The 17,429-nt window shown below is 35.8% G+C and overlaps 4 protein-coding genes and 1 non-coding gene across 26 annotated transcripts; 3 read left to right on the top strand and 2 right to left on the bottom strand.

Annotated features, from left to right (window-relative positions):
* Nucleotides 1-920: 920 nt before the first annotated feature.
* On the top strand, nucleotides 921-7,143 carry LOC149517713 (scarecrow-like protein 13). 3 transcript variants are annotated; one of them, XM_089765051.1, is made up of 2 exons: nucleotides 921-1,241; nucleotides 2,002-7,143. In XM_089765051.1, exon 2 carries the CDS (start codon nucleotides 2,270-2,272, stop codon nucleotides 3,914-3,916), a length of 1,647 nt encoding a protein of 548 aa, XP_089621177.1. In that variant the 5' UTR covers nucleotides 921-1,241; nucleotides 2,002-2,269; the 3' UTR covers nucleotides 3,917-7,143. The 3 variants fall into 3 exon arrangements, with proteins under 3 accessions (XP_089621177.1, XP_089621179.1, XP_089621178.1); XM_089765053.1 differs by having other exon boundaries at nucleotides 956-1,241; nucleotides 2,038-7,143; XM_089765052.1 differs by having other exon boundaries at nucleotides 1,228-1,409.
* On the bottom strand, nucleotides 4,895-6,632 carry LOC111278319 (tRNA (guanine(9)-N1)-methyltransferase-like). Its single transcript, XM_022864966.2, has 3 exons — nucleotides 6,231-6,632; nucleotides 5,660-6,019; nucleotides 4,895-5,203 (listed from the first exon to the last, which is right to left on the bottom strand). Exons 1-3 carry the CDS (start codon nucleotides 6,630-6,632, stop codon nucleotides 4,994-4,996), a joined length of 972 nt encoding a protein of 323 aa, XP_022720701.2. The 3' UTR covers nucleotides 4,895-4,993.
* Nucleotides 6,865-12,209, top strand: LOC111278321 (uncharacterized). Of its 17 annotated transcripts, none has more exons than XM_089765061.1 (8): nucleotides 6,866-6,997; nucleotides 7,072-7,127; nucleotides 7,274-7,636; nucleotides 7,748-7,894; nucleotides 8,090-8,197; nucleotides 9,340-9,500; nucleotides 9,923-10,595; nucleotides 11,560-12,209. In XM_089765061.1, exons 3-6 carry the CDS (start codon nucleotides 7,312-7,314, stop codon nucleotides 9,402-9,404), a joined length of 645 nt encoding a protein of 214 aa, XP_089621187.1. In that variant the 5' UTR covers nucleotides 6,866-6,997; nucleotides 7,072-7,127; nucleotides 7,274-7,311; the 3' UTR covers nucleotides 9,405-9,500; nucleotides 9,923-10,595; nucleotides 11,560-12,209. The 17 variants fall into 17 exon arrangements, with proteins under 17 accessions (XP_089621188.1, XP_089621187.1, XP_089621186.1 ...); XM_089765059.1 differs by having other exon boundaries at nucleotides 6,938-6,997; nucleotides 7,072-7,143; nucleotides 7,284-7,636; XM_089765063.1 differs by having other exon boundaries at nucleotides 6,938-6,997; nucleotides 7,072-7,143; nucleotides 9,930-10,595.
* LOC149517712 (small nucleolar RNA SNORD96 family) lies at nucleotides 11,380-11,468 on the top strand. The gene has a single exon (XR_016344346.1). It is a non-coding gene; the product is annotated as a small nucleolar RNA SNORD96 family (small nucleolar RNA).
* On the bottom strand, nucleotides 12,170-15,878 carry LOC111278320 (ras-related protein RABA5a-like). 4 transcript variants are annotated; one of them, XM_089765055.1, is made up of 5 exons: nucleotides 15,676-15,878; nucleotides 14,092-14,168; nucleotides 13,693-13,791; nucleotides 13,053-13,506; nucleotides 12,170-12,764 (listed from the first exon to the last, which is right to left on the bottom strand). In XM_089765055.1, exons 4-5 carry the CDS (start codon nucleotides 13,390-13,392, stop codon nucleotides 12,439-12,441), a joined length of 666 nt encoding a protein of 221 aa, XP_089621181.1. In that variant the 5' UTR covers nucleotides 13,393-13,506; nucleotides 13,693-13,791; nucleotides 14,092-14,168; nucleotides 15,676-15,878; the 3' UTR covers nucleotides 12,170-12,438. The 4 variants fall into 4 exon arrangements, with proteins under 4 accessions (XP_089621181.1, XP_089621180.1, XP_022720702.2 ...); XM_089765054.1 differs by having other exon boundaries at nucleotides 13,053-13,791; XM_022864967.2 differs by lacking the exon at nucleotides 13,693-13,791.
* Between the last annotated feature and the right edge of the window lie 1,551 nt (nucleotides 15,879-17,429).

Genomic DNA, 17,429 nt, shown 5'->3' with positions numbered 1-17,429 from the left:
TAATATGTAAAATTAAATTTTTTTTTTAATTTGCATCTAACTTAGTATGTGATTTGATAAAAACTCAAATTAATTTATATATATAAAAGTAATGTATCTAAGTTGTAACAAATTGGATATTAATTTATGAAAAAAAAATGATACGTTAGTCCATTCAATGGTTATTTTAATGTTTGTTAAGGCTCATCCCATCTACTCCCAAATAAGTTTGAAGATATTGTTATTTGACCAAATTCAAATGCATGGGAGCCGCCTTTTACTAAATTTATTTTTTTGTTATACTTTTGCTTTCCTAATATATACATTTTGACTATTATTATTATTAGTTTTTAAAAGTGTTATACTTTAATTTGACACATATTTCTATATTTATAGTGGTTGATATATACAAAGCTATCCTATACTTTAATTTTTAATTTTCCAAAGATGGTTGATAATTGCCATGCAATTTTAATCTTCTTGCTTTGGACCTGTTATAATTAAAATTAAAGGTGTAAATGTTAAAAAAAAAAACTTTATTAATTATTTTTGTTAAAAGAGGTGAGCTTCTATAAATGAAGGAAACTAAAGATTGGTCACCAACTCAGAAACATTTATATATAAATTAATATATATATATATTGTTTTACATTAATTAATGCAAGCAAGCAAGGATTCAGTACTAATTTCCACTACCATATCTTGAAACCCATAATCGCTATTATTGATAAAAAAAAAAAGCACATAATATATAGTCATAAATTAATTACTATTAAACTAATGAAGAGAAGCAAATTAAAGACAATTGAAGATAAAAATGTTAGCAGAAGACCTAAGAAGTGACGTCCTAACCAAAAATCAATCAGCGTGGACCAAAATATTAACCCATCAAAGTATATATATATATATATATATATATATATATATATATCCATTAAATCAAAGCAAAGAATAAAGAATATGTTTCAAGCTCACTCACTGCGAGCAAAGCGACTCAAGGCTATTTTCGTCAGTAAGCGGCAACAATTTTAACGGCTCAACTAAGATTTTTCCCAGCGGCACTGCTGTATATAGAACCTAATTCGCAGGCCACTTATTGCTATATTATCACTTTCATAACCATGTAACTTTCACCATGAGATTACAATAATACAAGAAAACCCATTATTTTTGGAAAGAGACAGACAACAGTTTGACGCTTGTTGAAGAGGAATCTAAAACAGAGCAAAACCACACCTAAGAGATGATGATTGTCGACTGGGGTATGCCAACTCCCCTATCCTATCTACTCTTCGATTCATCATTACAATCCCTCTTTCTCTCTTCTGTTTCTGTTTCCTGTGTTGGGTGGTCATCTCTGATGACAGCTTGTGGAATTAGATCATTATTGTTTCCTTTTCATTTGGTTGGTGTTGCCGTAGAAAATGAAGGTTTGGCCTTCTGATGAGATGGGAAGAATAAAAAATCATCTTTTGTTTTTCTATAAGCAACTTAATAGAGATATTAGATACAACTTTCAAGCTGTTTGCTATCCTACTGATTTAAATGATTTATGAATCTGGAAGCTGATTTATTTTTATGTAAAATTTTATGTCTTGCCATCTGCTATATGATTTTTATTGGACGGAGATTTAAGTTGCTACCAAACTTGATATGTGAATTTTGAGGCTCCCTATGTATAATAAGCTGTTCTAATTGCATTTTTCTTTTAGAGAAATTCTAGGGGTCTTTTTGTTACTACTCATCCAATCTTTGTCTTTTAGCTATTACATATTGTTTTACATGATTATGGTTTTGGTTGTTGTCTTGTGCTTGGTTGATTTAACTTCTGATTCAAAACAAAGTTGCTTAGAGGAAACTTCCTCTTAAACTTATGTCCCTTCTCCTTGTAGGCTTCTTTGATTATTGGCTTATTGCTTTTTTTTTTCTCTGATTTTTCACAACCCTTGACAGTGTACACTGGGCTTCCATTAGTTGCATAATCTATTCTCTTTTTTTTTTCCCTTGGATTTGTTTTAGCAGATTCAGATTGTTCTTCGATATTTCTGCCTTGAACAGCTAAAGCAGCTGATGGTTAACATTGATGCTGAAGATCAAATCAGTTTTATCCACATAAGAAGACTTGCATAATCTAATCTCATCTCAATTAACGAGTGAGTTTACTCAATCAATCAACTGATGCTACTAGGGGAAAAAAGCGTTACTATTATCAGGAATTCTGTTGTCACAGCAAACATCTGTCAGGAACAAAAAGTTTTCTAGAGGAAGTTGAGAAGCGGTTTGGGCTGAGATGCAAACATCTCAGAAACATCAAACCCCAGCCAGTATCCACAGGCTGTATCACCAACCGGTTAAGGAGATTGATCCATTTTCTTTGCCTCATTTGCAGATATTAGACAACAATGTATGTTCAGATATCTGCAGCCAAGGAACCAGTGTCTCCTTTCAGACTTACAAGGACCAATTTTTTACCCTGGAATCATCCACGGCAACTGCTGGTTTTGTTGTCTATGATTCGCCTTCTGCTGTAAGCATCTCATCAAGCAGGAGTCCTTTCTCCCCGCAGGGTTCGCAATCATGCCTGTCTGATTCTCATCATTCCCTTGACAATACTTATGGGTCACCATTCAGTGGATCTTCTGTTGTTGATGATAGCAATGAATTGAAGCACAAGCTGCGGGAGCTAGAAATTTCCTTGTTGGGGCCTGAATCAGATATTATAGACAGCTGCAATTGTTGCTTCAGTAGTGGAGCCCACCAAGCTGCTTCAATGGCAAGCTTGAACTGTGATCAACTGGTGGGCATGATTCCTAGATTAGACTTGAAACAGGTGCTTGTTGACTGTGGTCAAGCACTTCATGACGGTGATACGTCGACTGTGGCAGGTTTAATGCATGTGTTGGATAAAATGGTTTCAGTGTCTGGGGAACCAATCCAACGACTGGGTGCTTATGTGCTGGAAGGGCTCAGAGCGAGGTTGGAATCCTCAGGGAGTAATATCTACAAAACGCTAAAATGCAAAGAACCAACAAGCTCAGAACTAATGTCTTACATGCATATTCTCTTCAGGATCTGCCCATACTGGAAGTTTGCATACACATCAGCTAACGTTGTCATCAAGGAAGTCATGGAATATGAACCAAAAGTTCACATCATTGATTTCCAAATAGCACAGGGCACCCAGTGGATGCTCCTTATTGCAGCTCTTGCAAAACGCCCTGGTGGGCCCCCGTCTATCCGCCTTACTGGTGTTGATGATTCTCAGTCAAATCATGCTCGAGGTGGGGGACTTAATATTGTGGGGCGAAAGCTATCAGAATTTGCTGAGTCATACAATGTGCCATTTGAGTTTCATGATGCTGCTATGTCTGGTTGTGAGATTCAAGTAGAGCATCTTAAGGTTCAACCTGGAGAAGCCCTAGCTGTGAATTTTCCATATGTATTGCATCACATGCCAGATGAGAGTGTAAGCATCTGGAATCACAGAGATAGACTTTTGAGGTTGGTGAAAAGTTTGTCACCCAAGGTTTTGACTCTTGTTGAGCAAGAGTCTAATACCAACACATCCCCATTCTTTTCAAGGTACCTTGAGACATTGGATTATTACACAGCTATGTTCGAATCCATAGATGTAGCTTGTCCAAGAGATGACCAACAAAGGATCAGAGCAGAGCAGAATTGTGTGGCTCGCGATATTGTGAATATGATTGCCTGTGAGGGGCCTGAGAGGGTGGAAAGGCACGAACTTCATGGAAAGTGGAGGTCAAGATTTATGATGGCTGGTTTTTCTCCATACCCATTGAGTTCCTCAGTTACTATGGCTGTAAGAGATCTGCTGAGGGAGTACGACAAAAACTATAGACTTGAAGAGAGAGAAGGGGCTCTCTATCTTGGGTGGGTAAACAGAGCGATGGCAACCTCTTCCGCATGGAGGTGAAGGCCTCATAGTGATTACTCCATGGATTAAGTAAATTCTGCCCAAATAGGTGAAAGCATTGGGGCCTTTAGTGTCAGGTAAATTTATAGAATATGAGCTTAGCTTTCTTTAGATAGCTTTAGGCAAATTGCAAAAATTTCAATCTATACCCGCATTCTGCATCTGGGAGTGAAACGATAATGGGTTTGAGTTCCATTCCAGCACATTTAATCTTCTATCATTTTCGCCTTTCAACATTGACTCACACCAATCAGTGAATTAATTTGTTTGTAATTTGAGACTTGAGTTTGGACAGAAACCTATGCTTTTTCAACGTCAAATGAGTTGACCACTACCTCCTTAAAACACAGCTAACATCAGCTGTGACTCTTCAAATTCCAATCCCACCAAATCCTTCCATCTATTAAGGGATAAGATGATAGTTCCCCCTGCCTCTTGGAGAAGAAAATGGAAAAGAGAAAGTCATCCGGCAGCAACTTACCAATCAAATTTCATCCACTAAACAAAACGTGCCGCTATAGAGATTAGATAACCATTGTTCATTAGGATATAACAAGACAACTTGAATAACACAAGGAAACCAAAAAAAAAAAAAAAAAACTTACCAATTTTGTTAAGTTAGGCGAGGACTGCAACTCTATCTATAATACCTTCTTTCTTTGGTATTATTATGGGAATCATCAATAATACCTTCTTTCTTTGGTATTATTGTGGGAATCTTTCTTGTTTTAACTTATTCAAGCCAAGGTTTTGTGTAAGCAGAAATTTTTACTTAAAAAAAAAAAAAAAGAAAAAAATTCTATAGCTATTATGATTCAGAAATTTATAAATCTAGGAGGGACTTTTCACGCTAATGGTCTCAGTAGAACTGAATTTTCAAGAATAAGCAAAATCGTGGGCATCCACAAGACTATTTTTCTACAGGTTCAATTTAAGTTTGGAATGCATGAAGCACCGTAGGCACATGGAGGCAAAGAATGAAACTTCAAAACCAATCAATTTTCATGTAATGATTTTCCACTAGTACAGGCGTTCCATGTAATGGGAGATGGATAAGCAAAAATTCTGTAAGCTCTTCTAGTCATGAGAAAGTACTTCAATGCACTTCTTTTTCCTCTCAGATTCCTCATTTTCCTCCTTGCACTTTTCCCAATCCGCTTCTTGGCAGTTTTCTGAATCAGCTTCAAACCTTTTCCTCTGAGGAATTACTTGAAAGAAGGAAGCTTGCCAATCTCTTGTCTCCAAGAACTTGAGGAATATCTCTACAACTTGGTTTACAGTAAGGACCTGCACTCATAGGAATGAAAATGTTTATTAGAAACGAAAAACTTAGAAATGCAAATAAACATTTGCTTCTTTATTTGTTTGTTTGAAAATTAGCCTTTTGCGTCAGTGAACTACCAAGCATGATTATCACCACAAACTGTCCACGCACTGCATCCTAGGCTGCTTCCAAATAAAGTAGTATAGCTATAGCATGCAATTATGAAGCTATTCATTCTTCAAAATTAGTTTGCAGGATTCAACCCCAAGAGACTCGAGCGAGGCTAACTGATGCCTTTTGCTCGCAACTAATAAAATGACAAATCAAAGGCGAAGAACATGATGATTGCATTAAAAAAAATGGAGATAACAATACACCAACAATGATACCAACAGATTCATCTGAAAGAGGTATATTTATATAGATAGAAGACCTAAAGAAGCAAGTGAAATCGTGTAGCAAACTATGACCAAGCATACCTGAGAAGAGGACATTTTCATATAAGTTCCAATTGGAAGTTTTGCTGTATGAATTCCCTGCTCCTCTGCTTTCTTCATTGTTATACCTTTCCACCGATTTCTATCCACCAAACCGCCAACAATATAAACTTTGGTGGGCTCAAGTTCATGTAGCACAGTTTCAGAATCTGCTGTGAGGTACACCAAGTTATCTTTCTGATCAGAAAACGCTTGGATATAGGATTGTTTTTCCTTCTCAATAATCCATTTATCAAATCCAGGGAGCCTTTGCAATTGAGTTTCCATTTCCCCATGGCATCCGGTCAACCAGAGGTGAGCAGGAAAACTACATCTTCCATTCACTGCATAGCAATACATAATCTGCAGGGTTCAGCAACAACATAAGAATTAGTATTTATGAAATGAAACATAGCAACAAGGATTGAACAAAAGAACAACCTTTAATCATTGGCTAAGATTCAAAGAGAAGTGCAACTAAGAGCAAGGCAAATAAGCCACGCTCAAATTAAAAAAAAAAAAAAAAGATATGAAAAGTTTTAACAGTAATCAATCAGTTACTAAAAAAGACAACCTGTTGAACGAGGCTGTGGATCTCAGAGTGAGTCATGAGATGAGAGAATTCAAGATCGACGACAATGTTTTGGCCATTCTCTTTGGCCTTTGTCAGTCTCTGGATTTTCTCACCTCTTTCCTCCGATCTTTTCTCCATTCTTTCTCTCCTCACTTCTTTCCTTGAATCTATGAGTTTCAGCCTCTCGTCTTCGGTTAGGCCAGCCAGTTTCTCCTCCCATTCTTTTCGCTTCCTCTCTGCAGCCCTCTGTTTTTGCTCTTTCATCAGAGCTTTCTTCTCTGCTTTCTTAGCCTCAAATTTCTGTTGCTTCAAGAGCTTCTTTTGGGCGTTTTTCGAGAGAGGCTGGGGATTAGGATCGGCAGAGTTTTCCCGGGTGTTTTGCATATTTGCTGTTGCTTCCATCGTTGAGTTTAACTCGGTCGGAGAACTGGACCTTCTGTTTCTTTGCCTTTGGGGCTTAGGGTTTTGTTTGGACGTTATGTTTCTGGCTGAACCTTTTTTTTTCCTTCATTCGACGTCGTTTCTTGCTTTTGGCTGGTGAAACGCATACCACTTTTTGCGTCTCATGATTTCGGACCCAAAACAACCACAAAGGCAAAACGGGCTGATTAGACGCAGAATAGGAGCAGTTAGCCCAAAATATGATAAAAATAAATAAATAAAATCGCTGATTTAATTTCCATTTACGTTCCTACCTTTGTCTTCGTCTATGATCCTTTGTTTGTTTTCCAGATTTCTCTTCTTCCTACGATAAGTCCACCGTCCAGGTTAGATTTTCGTTTCAATTGGTATTTTATTTTTTATCATTTGAATTTAAGGGCTACTCCATTCCTGGGATCAGGAAAGTTCGCAGCTTTTTGATGGAAAACCGTGATTTAATGGCGGCTTAATCATTAGGTTTAGCTCTCTCAATGTAATCTTCTTTTTCTTATTTCTATCATCATTTATTTAAATAAGATTTTGAAATAATTTGTGTCATTATTCCCTTCAGAATTTTCAAAACACAAGAATTAACGCTAAATTTTTTGAAATTTGTTTTGAAGAAAAATCAAGTAAATTTAAAATTGTGATTTGGGGAATAATGTTGGAAGGCTTAGCAAGCAGATCAGAGTTGCGAAAGGAGCTAGAGAGAGAACGTCGTCGTATAAGGGACAGGCAAAGAAGGCAGTCTATGAGCCTTGAGGAAAGAGAAAAGCATCTGGCTAGACGCCGACGAAACTATCAATTGCGGAGACAGAGAGCTGAAACTGCTCGATTAAATCCTCCGCCACCTCCAATTCAATTGCCTTTGAGCAATACCGTAACTTGTGTTTCAGATGTTAGTCCTCAGTTTAATGCTGTTTCTGCTCCTGTCCGATCCAATCATGGACAACAAAGACTAATGCTGGACACAAGAAGCTCCCAGAGTCAGCTCCTATTACTTTACCATTAACATTAATGGTTGTGATGTCTTAAAGGAAAAACTCTTTCTTACGTTCTCACTTCTCACTGGTTCCTTGTAACTTTTTACTCAACAGGTTTGGAAATCCCCGCTCATAAGCTAGCTATTTTAACTGGAAAGGTACGCTTGAATCGCATCAAACATCTGGCACGAGCAATAAATGATCCTGTGGGCAATGGGGTTGCAATGGGTGAGATGATGGAGGAAAATGGAACTTCCAATTGTAAGTTTAAGGATTCATCTCAGTTTGTATCAGATGACTATAGATGTTGATGATGTGATTGATATACCATTGGAACCTAGTATTCATTAAGTTTTAAGGAAAAACTCAGTTTGTATTGATATATCTTTGCTGATGTTATTAATGAACTGCCTACTTTCAGATGATATGTTTGCATATAAAAAATTTGTTGTTCAGGTTTAATATCGAAAGGATTGCGACTAAATCGTATTAAACGCCTTGCTCGGGCACTAAATCCTGCTGTGCAAGAGAATATTAGTCCAAGCCATCAAAGCATAACAGAAGGTAAGAGTGTATATGTATATTCTTTGGTTTGTACATGTCACTCAATGTTCATCGTCCTTTGCTAAAAGGTTTTGCTTTCTATGAATTAGAATTCATTATGCAATCTTTAGTGTAGCTGAAAGAGTCTGCTTTATAGTATGTTTGGATTGAGGGGAGGGGAAGGAAATGAAAGGCAAATAAAGGAAAGTAATGGAAACAGAAAAACCTTTCCTTTGTTTGGATAAACTTTTAATTTAAAGGAAAAGAAAGAGGTGAAAACTCAATAACTTTTGTTTTTCCTTGTAATCCTCACTTTTTTAATACCCCAATTTGGGAGAAAAACTAAGGAAAGGAAAGTTGAAAAAATTTTATTTTTATAAAAAGATTGTTTTATCCATCTTTTTATTAATACTAAAAACTTAGTCAAAAAAATCAAACCACATCACAATCTTTCTTTAATTTTTTCAAAGCCATCTCTTTTTGATAAAATAAATTTATGTTGGACAAATATATGGTAATATATTATTACTTTTTGTTTGGTGCAAAAAGGACATATAATTTGTTTGTATGTAATGTTTTTATGTGATTGCATTTTTTATATTTAATAGCTTTATATGAATACATCGCCAAAGTGATAGTGTGTTGAAATTTTGACAATGGCAAAAAAAATCCATAAATGCATATTTGTAAAATATTTTTTTGTTTCACTTGATTAAAAATCATTGATATAGTAGCAATTTTGAAGCCAGACAAGATAGCAAACATATCATAGTTTAGAAGTACTCTAAAATCACAGGCAATGAAAGGTTATAATTGAAAAAATTTATTATAATGAATCATTTCTTTTCTTTTTCACTCTTTATGCAAACAATGGTTGTTAGAATTCTTTTCCTTTCCTTTCCTTTATTAATTTTAATTATCCAAATAAGGGATATATATATATCTTTTCCTTTCTTTTAAAAAACTTTCTTTTCCTTTCCTTTCTTTTCCTTTATTAATATTTATCCAAACATTACGTTAGGGAGAAACTTATTTGATAAGTCATAATGTATGAACGTTTAAACAGTTTAACAACCTTAGAGTTGATGATGATGATTTTAACAAATTAAAATTTTTGGTGGCATATAGGATCAACTAATGGTTGCTTTTATGATGCAATTTAGTCAGTTCAGCAGGAGGATCTTCTGAGAAGAATAATGACAAGTCTTTGCTATTATGTTTAGGATGAACATCTATGTTATACTGCTGAAGACAGACAGCCACTTTAATTAGTCGCATATACATTTTGATTGGCTCCTCCCCAGATTTTTTCAGTTGAAGATTTGTAAGTTTATTACACTAGTTAATTCTTTCAGAGTCTCTATCATGTAGTTGATATTCTTTTGCTATTGCATTGCATATTCAACTGGTGACATCAAAACTTTTTGTCTGTAGTCTTGTTATGTAATTGAAAAGGATGAAATTTTTGTCTGAAACTAAAGTTGTTAGCAATAATGGTTTAAGGAATTGGGTAAGCTACTTTCAAATAGGCTTTTCCTTTTGTCTTCCTTTTTGGTTCTCATACTTGTGTCTGTACACACACATATATATACACACCTATATGTATTAGCTGCTAGAAGATTTGTATCTTTTTCCCTTTTGTCTCTTTAGTTGTAATTCAGAGACCAAAACCTAATAATGCATGACAATTATACGGGAGCATTGAACTAAACCTTTTTTTGTTTTTCATATTTGTTCTTCCGTAAGAGTGCAGGGTGGAGAAAAAGGATGATTGCAATAGGAGAGGAGCATCAGAGATGTAGACAACTTGGTGGATAAGGGTCAGGGATGTTTAGAATAGAATTGCATGATGATGAGAAGAGGATTTTGACCCTCTTTGCAAATCCTACAATTTAGATTTTATTTTTAATTTTTTACTCTTCATTTCTTAATTGTGCACCCTCCTCAATTCATTGCATCGTACATTCAACTTATGAATCATCATGGAGCTTTGTTTGAGCAAATCAATAGTGTCTTGTGCCAAAGAATTAGTATAACTTTTCATTCCCATTGTTGACACTAAATAAACATATTTTTGGTTATGTTGAAGGAAAAATGGCATTCGATATTTTCATTTCGGTTTCAATTTCTCACATTATTATCAATTTACTTTTCCCTCGAATTCCAATTTTCTAGCGACCTCATAGCCATTAACGATATAGATATGCAAAGTCGCAAAGTTTGCACAACATAAGCCGTCGGTCTTTTCAGTTGGGCCTGGACGGCCCATCAATATATTGTTATGCAAACCCTAGCCTAGCATCAAAATTGGGCGGCGGCCACTACACATTTATAGCCATCAGATGCAAATCCAACGGCACCTTTCGTCATTACGTATGCTATAAATTAACTCTAGAATAGAGCTTTCACCGCCGACCTGGTAAATTCCTAAGCTAAGATTGTTTCTGAACACGTTAGCTTAGATTTATCTAGATTTATGTTCATCTATGTTGAAGGTTAAAAAAAAAACTAACTGGTTTGTTTTCATGTTGATCCATCTCCAGTTAGAGTTTCAAAATCTAGTCTTTCGTGAATTTAATTCCTTTAATATTATTTGATTTCTTTTTTTTTTTTTTTAACTTTTGGTGTTTGATCTAATGTGACGGGGGATTTGAAATCCTCATCTGTGAAGTGGGGCAAACCGGATTTTGTTTGTATATCTCGAAGAAAACGTCACATAAACGCTCGTTGACGTTGACGGTCCTCTCTCCTGGGAGCTCCTCCGTCGATTGGCTGTCTCATATTCCATCGCCTTGGGGAGCAGCTTCGCTGCTTTTACCTCCTGGGACTGGCCATGAGACGTACATTCAATTCTAACCTTTGCTTTTTTAGATTTTGTAATTTCTCTAAACTTTGATTTTCTTTGTACTGATCCTAATAAGAGTGTGACGGGGGATCGAAATCCCTTTCTGTTTTGGGGCAAACCAATGAATTATGTTTGTATATTCCAAAGATAACGTCATATAAAAATGTACGGCGACGTTGATGGTCCTCCTTCCGGGGAGCTCCTCCGTCGACGGCAGTCTCATATTCCATTGCCTTGTGGAGCGGCGTTGCTGCTTTTACTTCTTGGGATTGGCCATGAGACTTACATAGTTTTTCTTTTCTCTTTTTTTTTTGGCATATTAATTTCATATTTAAGTTTGTTGAATGCTCTAAAAATGTGGCCGATGAGGAAACCATTTACAAAATACCATCTTTCGGGACTGAATGGCTTCTTAAGCCTTGTTGTCATTCTTTAATTCTGAGGCCCTTTTAAATCATAATGCTTTAGACTCTCTCCCTCTCTGTTTTTTTTTTTTTTGTTTTTTCTTAAAAGAAAATTGTTTCGCTTTTTCTTGCAGTTTAAAGTTTAGGCAATAAGTACCTGTGTTTCAGCATCTGAGCTGAGCGTACAGAGATCTTCTCAGAATCGTCTTCAATTGCACGATTGGGTGGTGCCAATATTTCCTTAGTATAAACAAGGTTTTCTCACATTGTACAGAGCTCACATTCAGCCAGCAACTGGGTTTAACAACAAAAGCCTGCAATTTGGTTTTGATTTGCTGTATGGCTTCCGTTCCAGATTTTTAAAAGTTTTTCTTGAATATTAATGTTTTTGTTTGAAAGTTGTGGCAAAGAAGCAAGTTCCCGGGGATGACCAGAGAGAGCATTGTGAACAAAAACAATGTTAGTTGGCACTAAAAGGATGTTTATAGGATGCTTAGCACACGCAGTCACTGAGAGTGACTTTTAGAGGTGCTTTGATTTCAATTACAGATGTTGTTATGCATGATCACAACACTTTGATATGTATAGATATAGATACAAGTTCAAAAGGGTGTTGTTGGCCCCCCAGGGAAGACAGAAGGGGAGGCGGAAAGCAAGAAATCAAAGCCTTCAACTGCAACATGTCGAACATTTGAGTATACGCACGACCAAACAAAACGGTGGAAGCTTGCTGACATTCGAATATACATACATAATATCACCTAATTTTTTTTTTCCCTTTCAATTCCCCCTTGAGTTCATTTACATTTGCTACTGCATAAAGGCTCTTCTTCAGCCACCATAAGATAACCAAGAGCATGTAACAAAACAAATGTTATTCAAATAAACTTTTTAATGGCATCAAGAAATGAACACATGTAGAAGAAGATATATCAGGAACATCAGTGGGTACTTCAGGCGGAGAGCCAGAAAATGGACTGGAGCAGAGGATCGTTTTTCCTGAAGAGTTAGGATCAACAGCACCCACCCTTTTTATCCTCTGTACCAGATTGTTGGTTCTCATCCCCCTGTAAAACAACAGTCGGCCCATTCAATGAAGTATCCTGCTTCTTGAGCTCATGAGATATCATAACTTTCCGGCTCAATATGTTGTAGATCTCTTTAACAACTGTCTCAAACGCAGCTGCCACATTGGAGGAATCAAGGGCAGAAGTCTCAATGAAAAACAAACCCTGTGCCTCTGCCAGGGCCTTTCCTTCTGCAGTGGATACTTCCCTGGCATCCCTGAGATCCAACTTGTTGCCCACTAAAATGGTGACTACATTCATGTCAGAGTGAGCTGTTCAAAATGACACACGAGAGCCATCAAGGGCAAAAAAAAAAGTCAATATGACTTAAATTTACCGTAATCTATAATATAGGCAAGAAAGGCAATGGAAAAGAAACACTATCTAGTTACTAGGAATTGCCATAATATGGCAAACAGACACTTTGAAACCAGGATAATATTAGACCCATTTTGAACGGGTGAATTTTGATAAATCATAGAAATCATATCCACACTGAGAAGGTTTCCGCATGCATCACAAGTGTAATCAAGAAAAGAAAAGATCGCCATGGTTCTTACTGTGAAGTTCATTTAGCCATCTGCTAATGCTATCAAAAGTCTGTCGTCTACTGATGTCATACACAAGGAGAGCTCCAACTGCACCTCGGTAATATGCAGATGTAACAGCCCTGAAGCGCTCCTGACCAGCCGTATCCCAGATTTGTGCCTTAATTTCCTTTCCATTTATATCCATCTTCTGGGTTTGAAACTCTACTCCTATGGTTGATTTTGAATTAGGGTAGAACTCATCCCTAGCGAATCTTGCAAGTAAATTCGATTTCCCAACTGCTGAATCACCAATCAATACAATCTTGAAAAGGTAATCCTCAGTTTTCTCTTCCTCACAAACAAAAGCCATTTTCCAACCTACCAAGGATTGTCACTCTATAGAACCATATCAACAATGAACAGCATTCAGCATTCAGGTTCTTTTCTAGGAGTAGAATTATCACCTAGAAACGCCAACTTTATCCTATTCAAGAACAGAAATGAATTTAGACAAAAGAAAAGAAAAATGGCAGCTGGAAAAGGAAACATGTTAGGCAGGGAAGGTATAAAAAGTACAAAAGTTCCACTGAGCAATTGCTTTTATGCAGAATCAGAGAAAATGCTTATCTTGTGAAGCAAATATTGGGTTAATTGAATAAAACAAACGAACTTCTAATCCACTCTCTTCATCCTGCAATGTAGGCAAATATATCCTGAATGTTCTATGAGTTAAGTCCTAATCTCCTTCCTAGTGAATATGTTAAGTTCCCTGCAGAGACAACACAAAATAGAGGGAAATGCTAAAACCATTAGCCAATGCTACAACTGATTCCAATGACTATTCAGAAGAGGAGGATCCTCACATATAATCAATCAGCACTAAATATATATATATATAAATTGTTATGGTTTAGCGTAAAATAACTGTGTCCTGCTAAAATATCCAAGATAAGTAAATTTTTTTATCTGAATTTTAAAATATAAAATAGTTAACTGATTAAGTGAAACAAGTGATATGCTACTCATTAAGGGTTTAGACCTATAATCCTTAGAAGACAATGAATGGTACCTTGATCCCTCCTTTGAACTTGCTTCCACCTCACCTGACTCATGAAATCCCACTTAAGCTCCCTCTACCACTTAGATCTTTGAAGCTCAAAATGAGGACATATGATAAATGTCAGATAATTTGTGCAAAATACATTTTCATAACAAATTACTACTTTAGAGGATACCAGAAAACCTCATAGATGCCAAATTAAAAGTCTCAAGCAAGACTTAATAAAATATGTGAATAATGTGAATGGAACTAAAAACACATCTCACACAACAAGACAGAAGCATTTATCCCAAAAAATAGTGCACCTAAGATTCCTACGTTCCGTTTTGCCCCTAACCAGTAAAACATCACATTTGTTTTCGTATAAGCTTTAAAATTTACAGTTATAAGTCACATTAAATAACAAAAACTAGAGCCCAGAATCGGAAGGCCAAGAACTGATATGGCTCTTTGAACAACATTTCCATGGCTATGAAGACATTCAAGAAATCAATCATGCGTAACAGATCATCTTTAACTGCAATGGAAGATGCTTGGCATGAACCATGAACTAGACTTTAAAAGATAACATATAATAATTCAATGGAATTGCTTTTGAATGTGACCTCAGGACCACAATGTAGAAACATCATAGAACTTCATATGTAAGGTAAGCCTCGTACTTTCACTTTTAAATGTGGGGCTCTGTTAATAAGGTTTTCTGTCTGATTCTTTGTCTTAATTATTAAAGATGCTGAAAACTCAGTCTTTACAAGGTTTTCTTTTTTTCTTTTTTCTTTAATTTATTTCTTTGTAGGATAGTCTTTTGAAGAGTTAAAATTAAAGATTGAAAAATTTTACCCCCCATGTAAACAGCTAATAAAACTTCACTGAAACAAAGAAACCCTGATTGGAAAAACTAGTGAACCCTCACTACAAAATAAACTGTAAACCCAAGTAAGTCAATTTCAACAATCAAAGAATAAGAAAGTAAGATACGCTCTTGAACACAAAGTACAGTATCTGAATCGTGAAAAAGTGAGATCAAATAGGACGTATCTACACTTAGTTTCCCATCAATGAGATTAGATTAGAAACTGAATCACCAAGCAAACTACCATCAATTTAATAATTTGCAGTGGACTCAAACACTGGAACAATTGAGTCAACCAAGTTCAGATATTGAACCGCTTTTTAACTCTTGTCTTGCCATATAAAAAGACCCAATAGCACCAAACCATTCTAATTAAGTCTCGAATAGCCAAATGAATTAACTATATAGAGATACAAAATTCGATTTCGATACAATCAAACTTTAAAATCGTAAAGTCAGTTAAAAAAAAAAAACTAATTTAAGCATTACATGGGCGAAATTACAATGTAATTAATTCCGCATAGAATCACTAAACGAAATAAATATTAGCAATAGCATACAAAATAAATTGTTATAAAAAAAAAAAAAAACAAAAAATGTGATTGAGAAATCGACATTGACAAATAAACCAGAAACAAGAAAAAGAGAAACCAAATTAGTAATAACTGAGACAAATCAAAGTCCTAAACGCATAAATATACAAAATTAAGGCCCAAGAGATGGTGTTTCTTTGCACTCACCAGCTATAAAAGGAATTCAGAGGCTCCCCTGCACCCTTTGTTTAGGATCAAATCAAAGGGTTAAGAATGGATCTGATATAAAAGAATGCAATGATTTGGTAATGAGAATGCCTTAGAGAACAAAAATAAAAGGATTTAACGGTTCTTTGTGAGAGAAACGGTAAACGGTTGAGCTTCTCCAATGAGGGAGCGCACAGACAACACCAGATTTGCATTTACTCTAGCTACCGGTTCGGCTTCCCATTAATATCCTGGGCTCATTTTTTGGGCCTGCTATTTTCCTTCCTTGGACTATGGACCCAGATTATACAAAACGATATAAAATTAGTACTAGTATATACATATATATATATATATATATATATGTATTTCGCTTTCATGGTAGAAAATGATAAAACTTCAACATATAGAAGAAAAGAAGTGAAAGCTCCTAATCCATGTGGCAAGTTATACAATTTTTCTATGCAATGTCATCAAACCTGTGTTTACGAAGGATCGCATTAAAATTATCGAACAAATTGAAATCATATGTATATATATACATATATATGTATATTAATATAAATCACTTACCATGATTTGTTTGAAGAAAATGAATCATTTCAATTCTCACAACTCAAAAAATGAGAATATGTACTAGTGCTGCACTTAATGATTTGCACAAAAATTAGCATTCAATGCCTAGGGATATGATCAAGTGGGGGGAGAATCATATGGAACAACTGTAGTTGAAATGAAACAGGAATGTTTGAATACAGCGATGTCAATCAAGTAGAAGTGATAAAAGGGGAATGTAAGTTGTTTTTCTTCGTACTTCCCACATAAAACAGATCATGATCTTGTAGCCTATTTGCTGACATGTTCTTAAATGGTAGGGGCCATAGAACAGTAGAGCAAAGCTATTTTCAGTCGACATTTATCATTTTGCAGTACCTTATCTACACAAAAACTAATTAACCTTTTGGGTTGTGGCATAATGCAGTTGCCCACCTTCTTGAAATTAAAGGAATGCATCAGATGGATTCGGCCGCCTTGCAGTTAGGTGCTGCAGCAGTACAGCAGCAGGACCCATGCCTCAATAACTTATCGCTCCCATTGCCATATTTATTTGCCTAGATGTACGAACTTCAGCAGCTGCGTCTTCAGTTGAAGCAGTTAAGCAGAAACCTTGGCCACGTCCTTGCGGTTGAATGCAATATTTGGCTCCAAAATTAACTGGACCACCATCCATGGTTTTGACTTTTTGAACATGAAAATCAGTGCAAAAGTTTTCTTTTATCTGTTGCATTCATTGTAGTTAAACCATCAAGAACATATATAGGATCTATATATAATATCAAATTTTAACTTTGTGCCAACAAGATTAGACTGTTTTATTCAGAGTAAATGTCGGAGTAAATAAAATAGATGGTCATAAAATTTTCTCGTTGAGATATTGGAATATCATTACTTTAGGTGTCGTGGGCTACACCATGCCGTCAGTATTCCTAGTTCTGGACTTGGGATTTTCTTATTGTAAGATGCATTACAATTGGGCCTTGTCTGGTGAAAAATCTCTATTAATTTCTCGAGCTCCAGGCAAACTCTAAAATCAACAATTCTGCCTACTGACACTGGCCTTTTGATCTTGAAATTTTGTGAGGCATTTAGCCGCTTCTGTCCTGTTGGCAGATAATCAGGATCTGTTGCTACTTAAAGGCTCACCTTGTGTCCAGTTAATGAAGCGTTACAACAAACGAAGAAAAAAACAAAAT

The sequence above is a fragment of the Durio zibethinus genome, chromosome 8 (genome assembly GCF_047325235.1).
Source record: "Durio zibethinus cultivar Kanyao isolate XHJ-2024 chromosome 8, ASM4732523v1, whole genome shotgun sequence".
NCBI lineage: Eukaryota > Viridiplantae > Streptophyta > Magnoliopsida > Malvales > Malvaceae > Durio > Durio zibethinus.
Note: the sequence above shows the minus strand (reverse complement) of the source record. Positions and strands in the feature narration are given on the sequence as shown.

Bases quoted from the DNA above. Each gene is read 5' to 3' on its own strand.
- LOC149517713 (XM_089765051.1), top strand. From the start codon at position 2,270: ATGCAAACATCTCAGAAACATCAAACCCCAGCCAGTATCCACAGGCTG.
- LOC111278319 (XM_022864966.2), bottom strand. From the start codon at position 6,632: ATGGAAGCAACAGCAAATATGCAAAACACCCGGGAAAACTCTGCCGAT. The intron at 6,020-6,230 runs GTTGTCTTTTTT...TGAACCCTGCAG, and splicing joins TCCACAGCCTCGTTCAACAG to ATTATGTATTGCTATGCAGT. The intron at 5,204-5,659 runs GTATGCTTGGTC...CTATGAGTGCAG, and splicing joins TGAAAATGTCCTCTTCTCAG to GTCCTTACTGTAAACCAAGT.
- LOC111278321 (XM_089765062.1), top strand. From the start codon at position 7,312: ATGTTGGAAGGCTTAGCAAGCAGATCAGAGTTGCGAAAGGAGCTAGAG. The intron at 7,895-8,089 runs GTAAGTTTAAGG...TTTGTTGTTCAG, and splicing joins GGAAAATGGAACTTCCAATT to GTTTAATATCGAAAGGATTG. The intron at 8,198-9,339 runs GTAAGAGTGTAT...GATGCAATTTAG, and splicing joins CCATCAAAGCATAACAGAAG to TCAGTTCAGCAGGAGGATCT.
- LOC111278320 (XM_089765054.1), bottom strand. From the start codon at position 13,392: ATGGCTTTTGTTTGTGAGGAAGAGAAAACTGAGGATTACCTTTTCAAG. The intron at 12,765-13,052 runs GTAAGAACCATG...CATTTTGAACAG, and splicing joins ATGGCTAAATGAACTTCACA to CTCACTCTGACATGAATGTA.